Source organism: Perissodus microlepis, chromosome 2 (assembly GCF_051167445.1).
Source record: "Perissodus microlepis isolate ML-2025 ecotype Zambia chromosome 2, ASM5116744v1, whole genome shotgun sequence".
In the NCBI taxonomy this organism is placed as follows: Eukaryota; Metazoa; Chordata; class Actinopteri; order Cichliformes; family Cichlidae; genus Perissodus; species Perissodus microlepis.
In genome coordinates this window covers 26142977-26150598 of record NC_140462.1, presented here as the reverse complement: position 1 = coordinate 26150598, position 7622 = coordinate 26142977, and the positions used below count along the sequence as shown (strand labels likewise).

Sequence of the window (7622 nt, the reverse complement as noted above, 5' to 3'; positions counted from 1 at the left end):
GGTTCTGAGGAGGATGTTTCCTTTCCTTCCTTCAAGGTGAAGTCTGCGCATCAGACTCTCAGTGCAGAAAACTGCTGTGCTCCCTTGGTCCAAAAAAGCATATGTTGTAATAATGTTGCTTCCTTTCTTTGACTTTACTTGGACAGGCACAATGGGCAGTTTACAGTCCTGGTCTCCAGCCCCTGTAAGACCACTCGACACCAATGTGCTCACATGCGGCTGCATGTTCCTGTCGGTCTTTTCAGAAGGTGAACTTTCTTTGTGCAGGATGGTGGGATGTTTCCGGCTGCATTTGGAACAGGAAATCCTCTTACGGCAATCTTTACTGATGTGTCCTATACACAAGCAGCCAAACCAGATGCCATTTTCCTTTAAGAAGGTTATCTTCTTCTCATGAGCCATTTTTCCCAACTGTGCACAGACGTCCAACATGTGTCTTCCTCCACAACAAATACAGACGTTCCTTCCAACCTGATTATTTTTCATTTCCATTTCCGCAGGCTTAGGTGTACTCTCCACAACTTGCATAGTGGTGGCAAAGCTTGTTCCTTTATTTCCAGGTCTGCCTTGATACTTGGGTTTACTCATTCCTTTTGTTGGTAAAGAAAGTGGAGAATCTTGAATATTACCGAATACAGGATCAGTTAATATTCTTATTTGCTTCTCCAAAAAGTCTGCAATATCCATAAATTTGGCTCTTCTTTTATGCCCTTCTTGCAGGTCACAAACATGGCTTCTCCATCTGTCCCTAAATTTATACGGCAATTTTTTAATAATGTTCACCATATTAGAAGGCATGTCCAAATCACTCAGATGCTGCACCTCCTCCATTGCATTACAGCATCCCCTGAGGAACAAACTGTAGTTCTGAAGAGCTTTTACTTCCTCTGTTTTAATCGATGGCCATGAAAGTGCCTTGTCCAGATATGCAGCTGCGACCTTCTGTTCATCGCCATAGTGCGCCTTTAACAGTGATTTTGCCTTGCGATAACCACGATCTGAGTTCATTTGTTGACAGCTTCTCACCAATTCCTTTGCATGGCCTCTTGTGTACTGTTCCAAAAAATATAAACGATCGCTGTTATTTTTCGTATTGCACTCAACTGCATTCTCAAATGCTTTAATAAATGAATAATATTGAAGTGGATCTCCATCAAAATGAGGTATTTCTCTCTTTGGTAAAGAAAAGAGGCTTTGTTGTTGGATTAAGAGTGTTGTTATTTCATTTTGTTTAGTCATTATTCCGATAACATCATTTTGTGGTTCCAGTTCCACCATACCATTTGTATGACAGTCATTTTGTCCATTTGCATCAGATGGGTTTGAAGGAATAACTGAATATTGTCGAGAATGCTTATTTTGAGAAGATTTAGTCAGCACGGCTTGATGCATGACACATTCCTGGGTTTTTTCTTTTCTCCTGTTCTGAGTTTCAGCATTAGTCAATGAATTTTGTTTTGCAGAAATGTGAGGTACAATTTCAAATACATCAACATTAAGGGTTTGTTTAGATCTTTCATTGGAAATGTATGAATTCATTCCATCTGAAACTTTTGAAGATCCTTTTTTGCTTGTTATACTTTGAGCTTTAAGGACATTTATTGTTGCCATTTTTTCAGCAATTTCAGTGTCCAACTTTAGCCTTTCCTTTCTTTTACGAAGACGTTCCTCCTCTTCTTCCAGTACATGTTTTTCATCCAATAATATCTGCTTTATCATTAAAGCTGCCAACTCTGCCTCAGCTTTCATACGAGCAGATGAAGTTGAAGATCTTGATGAAGAAGTTTTGTGGCTTTCAACATTTGAAACACTATCACTTGGCTTGATATCATCCCCCACTTCTGTCTCAGTATTTGACGAGCTGTGGGTAGTGACCGAAAGAACGAGATCGCGGATACAAGCGGCGGAAATGAGCTTCCTCCGAAGGGTGGCTGGCCTCTCCCTTAGAGATAGGGTGAGAAGTTCGGCCATCCGGGAGGGGCTCAGAGTAGAGAAGCTGCTCCTCCACATCGAAAGGAGCCAGCTGAGGTGGTTCGGGCATCTGACAAGGATGCCTCCTGGGCGCCTCCTGGGTGAGGTGTTCCAGGCATGTCCCACCGGGAGGAGGCCCCAGGGCAGACCCAGGACACGCTGGAGAGATTATATCTCTCGGCTGGCCTGGGAACGCCTTGGTGTTCCCCCGGATAAGCTGGAGGAGGTGGCTGGGGAGAGGGAGGTCTGGGCCTCTTTGCTTAGGCTGCTGCCCCTGCGACCCGGCCCCGGATAAGAGGAAGAAAATGGATGGATGGATGGATGTTTGAAAAGACAAAAGTGGAACTATTTTGAATCCCATTACATCACACTAACAACATTTCACATTTCAAACATGGTGGTGGCAGTGTGATGGTACTCAGGAGCCATAAATTCTGCTCTCTACTAGAAAATCCATCCATCAGTTCCTGTCCTGAAGCTCAAGCACACTGAGGTTAAGCAGTAGGACAAAGATCAGAAACACAGCAGGAAGTCCACCTCTGGATGGCTCAGAAAAACAAAATGAAGGCATTAGAGTGGCTGAGTCAAAGTCCAGATTGACTCAGCCAAGATGCCTTGGTGTGACTTTAAACAGGTCGGTCATGCTGGAAAACCCTTCAATGTGTATGAAATGAAAACAATTCTGCAAAGAATAGTGGGCTAAAATTCCTCCACAGCAATATGAAAGACTTATATTGTCAGTTATCAGAAACACCCAATTGCAGTTCTTGCTGCCAAAGGTGGTGGAAAATTAAAAAAAAAAAATCTGTCTCTGCTGAGTTAACGGTAAAAATCTATGCTCTAAATTTTGCTATTTTCCTTTATTATGGCCTGAATTGAATGAGTTGATTGATCTCTCGTTTGCTCAAGAAAAGAGATCTGCTGATGCGCAAAATTAATATTTGAACTTTAAAAATTAAGGAGAAATTAACTAGGTGTGAGGTGTATATTTACATAAATAAAAATAGAAAACAGCAGCTGACTGGACTAAATATGGAGGACAAAACCTGCCAAAATATAAAATAAATACAAAAATATATTCATACCAATTAAAATGTACAGTAAGTGCCATTAAATGCACAAAATGTAACAACTAAAGAATCATTAATTATATAATGTGACATAACTGTTTTATTGTAAATTAATTTAGATTAGATCCTCTGTTTGTCTACACATATTTATGTATTTATTTAGTTGTTTATTTAGGTGTACAATGATCATCACTGTAAATGACACTTTTTTTCTTGTAAATTACAACGTTACTCTTGGATTTTTGTTTTTTCCCTGTTCATTTAATTGTTTGTTGATACAATTGGGACTTCACTGTTGAACCTTTTTTTCTCAGACTCATCCCTATTTTTTTTTTTTTCTTGTCTTTCAATCTACTGTCATATCAAAGTATCTGAAGAATAAAATAACACTATAATAATGTATGATTTTGTTCTCAATTTATAATCACTTTGAGATTTTAAATAACATATTTAATAAAGAGACATGTTAAAAATTAGGTAAAGATCAGTCAGACCTGGTAACAATGGTTTGGGTCACACATGTTTTTGTTTTTTATTTTGTTTTGTTTTTTAAATCTACCAACAAATTACTGGCATGTTTGCCAGCTTGTTGTAATACCTCCTGACTGACAGAGGGCGCTGTTGAATGTTTCCTGCGTGTGATACTGGGGGGGGGTTTCCGGTGGAAAACAACAACAACCTGTTAGAGGAGTTAACGCTGAAGAATAGGCGGCAGCATGTTTTCTACCGTGAAGGAAAGGGTTGGGGAGGTGCTGTTACCGGGGGACGAGTTCTCCTTCGAGGCCGAAGAGAACATTTCTCTGACGGCGCCGGTGAAGTCGGAGAAGGTGGTGTGCGGTCCGGGCCTGCGGCGCTGCGGTGACCGGCTAATGGTGTGTAAGAGCGGCGTGTTGCGACACAAGGAGCCCAACGTGTTCTGGATCGATTCCCAACAGAGAAGGGTGAGAGAAATATTAGTAAGATAACGCCAGTGTGAGTTTCTGATAACCTAATTCATCGATAGGGGCTGGTTTTCTGCTCTCTGGATGCTAATTTATCTCAGAAACCTGGAAGTGTGAAACGTGTGTTTCTCTCAGTGTTCAAGTATAACCCCGAATTAATCACAGCACCAAGCAGACCTCCGTAAAGCAGTGCGTGCTGGGAGCTGAATATGTCTCTCTTTATCCTCAGTATGTCCCAGCTAAAGGAGAGAGCATCATCGGGATCGTCACCGCCAAATCTGGAGATGTCTTCAAGGTGGACTTCGGAGGGAGTGAGCAGGCGTCTCTGTCCTACCTGGCATTCGAAGGGGCGACCAAGAGGAACAGACCCAACGTCCAGGTATCCAAAATCAGACTGGAGTTTGGTGTGCAGGGAACTCTAAAGGTAATCCACCTTTAGGTTAAAGAGAGCCACTGTAATGATTCCCCCTCTCTCCTCCCTGTGTGTTTGTGTGTCACCTGTACAGATGGGCGACCTGGTGTTTGCTCAGTTCCTCATAGCCAATAAGGACATGGAACCAGAGCTGGTGTGTATTGACAGCTCAGGACGAGCTAATGGGATGGGAGTGTTTGGAACAGGAGGTCTGCTATTCAGAGTCTCTCTTGGTCTCGTCAGAAGGTAACTGACACATGGCACCCTCTACAGCTAACATGACACCAGCATTTGTGTCTATGGTCTTTTTAACTCAGGCTAAACATTACTCCCCCCCCCTCTCAGGCTGCTGGCACCCCAAAGCAACATCCGCTCAGACCTTGAGCACCTCTTCCCGTGTGAGCTTGTGGTCGGGATGAATGGACGCATTTGGGTCAAATCGGCCAGCGTGCAGCAGACGCTGATCATCGCAAACCTGTTGCAGAGTGCCGAAACCATGACGGCCCAGCAGAGAAAGCAGCTGTTCAGGAAGGTCCAGCAGGGGGCGTTCTAGACGACTTCTTGACTCCAGGACACCGACTGAACCAGCAGAGCCCACACTGTAGACCACGTCAGACCTGAGTCCAGGTGTAATGCTGCAGTGATGTCACTCCTGGGCTCTGTGACATTACACTGAGCGTGGCTACAGCTGTTCAGTGTTTAAAGGATCATTACATGTTTTTACATGGAGCTCCAGTCTGAACGTTTTTGAAAAGCAGCTGTCAAAGAACCTGCCCACTCAAAAACCACAAACATGACAGACTCAAGATGAAAATAAATAAAACTAGATGAGGGTGAGGGGGGAATATTTTAAAAAAATGTCTAATGTCAAAATTATAAATGTTCAGAAAAGTTGAGGATTGACCAAAGAGCGGCTCCTTCCTACAATCCTGGAGCAGTTTGGTGACAGTCTGTGCCTTTTTCACCACGTCACAAGGTAAAGTGATCCCTCAGAGATCTGCATATTAATATCTCAGATCCAGGACCAGAAAATTCCACTATTAATGAGATTGAGAATCTGTGATCAACTGGAGTGCTGATGAGGCAGGAATGGATCTAGAGCACATTACGGAGATCTGTAGAGGTTACAAAGAAGGGTCAACACTGTAAATACTAACTCTGTGCATACATTTGATTTATTTGCCAATAAAAGCCTTTAAAATGTATAAATTGCTTTGTTCTCTATGAGATGGAGACATTTAAAAAAGCTGAAGCACAAATTTCTGACACTCAAGACTTTTAGCCATGATTTTCTTTTTTTTTATCGGCTCCAAGTCCAACATGAACAGCTTGGCTTCCTGATGGCAGACACAGCAGCAGCATAACTGGAGACACAGAGATAAAATTTGTATTTTCATGATTCCTTTAGATTTTCAGATAGTCTGAAGTTGATAATTGTCCCCCTGTTGATGAACCCAAAGATGGGATCAGGATCAAAATTAAAAACTGAAGCATAACATGCATTTATCAAATATGGATTTATTTTTTTACTTTTGGTTTTTAAAGGGGTTTAAATTTAAGTGTTAAGTAAAAAGAAATGTTTTTAATTATTTTTTTATTCTAAATGACTGTGGGTGACCTGCAGCAGCATCTGTGTTGACCACCAGGGGGCAGTGGAACACGGCAACACATAAAAACAAAGACAAAAGAAAATAATATTTAAAAAAGACCAAAGCAACTGTTTCATAGACAGTGATAAGAACACAGTTTCATGCTTGTTTACTGCATTAATATTATCTCATAAATTCACAGGAATATTAATGCTGTTCTGCAGCTTATAGATCTTTATCTGCTGTTGTCTGTCACCTCTCCCTCTGATAACGTCTCTGACTGGAGCTCACTTGGTCGAGTTTGAATAGAAGAGAAACAATGCACCAAATGCCTCCTCTGCTATTGTGCTCTCAGATAATGAACCACAACCTGCAAAGGCAGTTGGTAACCATGACATAAGGAAGTAACCACCAACTTCCTTATCCTCCCTTATCTCTGACACATGTCTGATGAGGGCTTAACACAGTGCAGTGATGATCTCAAACATTCATCACTTTCTAAAAATGATTCTCCAGTTTTTTCATTTAGGAAATTCAGGCCTCCTCACTTAGTCTGGTTTCACATGTGGGTGTATGGAGGTCGCTTCCCTTATATCAGGCTTGTTTTGTATCTTCTGTTTGGGGAAAGAACAGATTAAATGTGCACCTGTCACCTCAGTTTGTCAACGACTTGTCACTTTTAAAATCTCGGATTTGTTTCAGTAAGATTTCAGATGATGTTCCAAGCCTTTTTCATGTTCTTTGAATGAGTCAGGTTTATCTCTTATCTGAAGATTAATTGCCAAACTAGAAACTTTTCTGCATCCCAGAGCCCCAGCGGCATGAGACATTCGTTTAATTCAAACCAAACTCAGACTGGCAAACACCTTGGCTCTTGTTCTTTCCCCAAGAAGCCACATTAGGGTATCGAAGTTATAGGAAAACAACTTTATTCCAAAACAAAGGTGAGCAGAGCAGCTTGAGGACTGGTTTTAAACAGTTGTTAATGACAGTGAGCCAGGGTCAAATTTGAGGAAGCCGGTCGGTTTCAGGCTGATGATCAGCACTCGTAGCACCACAATGACACTGCTTCTTCACAGAAAATGAAAAACTATTAAATGCTTATAGGTAGTCTGTTATATGGTGATTGATACCTTTATTTGGTTTTGTCAATTGTAATGAAACATCATCAGGGAGCACAAATTGACACCTGATTCTTCAGACAGGAGATATTTCTCATAATAGTAAGGCTGCAGACATGAAGTAATGCACAAGATGCAGCAAATGAGGAGAGCGCAAAACATGCATTGAGTGGAACGTTCCAGATCACTGCAACTGTATGCAAAACCTTTGTACCTACTTGGAAAGTCAAAGATGTGACTGAACAGGTAAGGACAGCATTTTGGGAACTTGCGAGAAAATATAGCAGAAATCTCAGGGTTGAGTTTAAGAGTAAGTTCTGCATTTGAGGTCAATATATGGTGCCACATTTGCCCTTGACCTCCTTAATAGAATACAAATTTGAAGAAATTTGTATTGCATTCAGTATTTAAAAGTCCTTAACTGTGATTTTGTTATTTTTCGTATTTCTTAAGTTTTAGTTATTTATATTTTATTTTTTGTAGAGACAGCAGAAGTTCGGAGTCCTGAAACAGCGAAG

At 41.3% G+C, this 7622-nt stretch overlaps 1 protein-coding gene across 1 annotated transcript; it reads left to right on the top strand.

The window, feature by feature from the left end:
- The first annotated feature begins 3680 nt into the window (after positions 1-3680).
- On the top strand, positions 3681-5168 carry exosc3 (exosome component 3). Its single transcript, XM_084953657.1, has 4 exons — positions 3681-3982; positions 4212-4361; positions 4489-4640; positions 4740-5168. Exons 1-4 carry the CDS (start codon positions 3758-3760, stop codon positions 4945-4947), a joined length of 735 nt encoding a protein of 244 aa, XP_084809783.1. The 5' UTR covers positions 3681-3757; the 3' UTR covers positions 4948-5168.
- Positions 5169-7622: the final 2454 nt, after the last annotated feature.

What these genes read in the sequence shown, in the direction of transcription:
- exosc3 (XM_084953657.1), top strand. Translation starts at nt 3,758, where the DNA reads ATGTTTTCTACCGTGAAGGAAAGGGTTGGGGAGGTGCTGTTACCGGGG. An exon ending in GGAACAGACCCAACGTCCAG is followed by an intron (nt 4,362 to 4,488) that starts GTATCCAAAATC and finishes TCACCTGTACAG; the next exon opens with ATGGGCGACCTGGTGTTTGC. An exon ending in TCTCTTGGTCTCGTCAGAAG is followed by an intron (nt 4,641 to 4,739) that starts GTAACTGACACA and finishes CCCCCCTCTCAG; the next exon opens with GCTGCTGGCACCCCAAAGCA.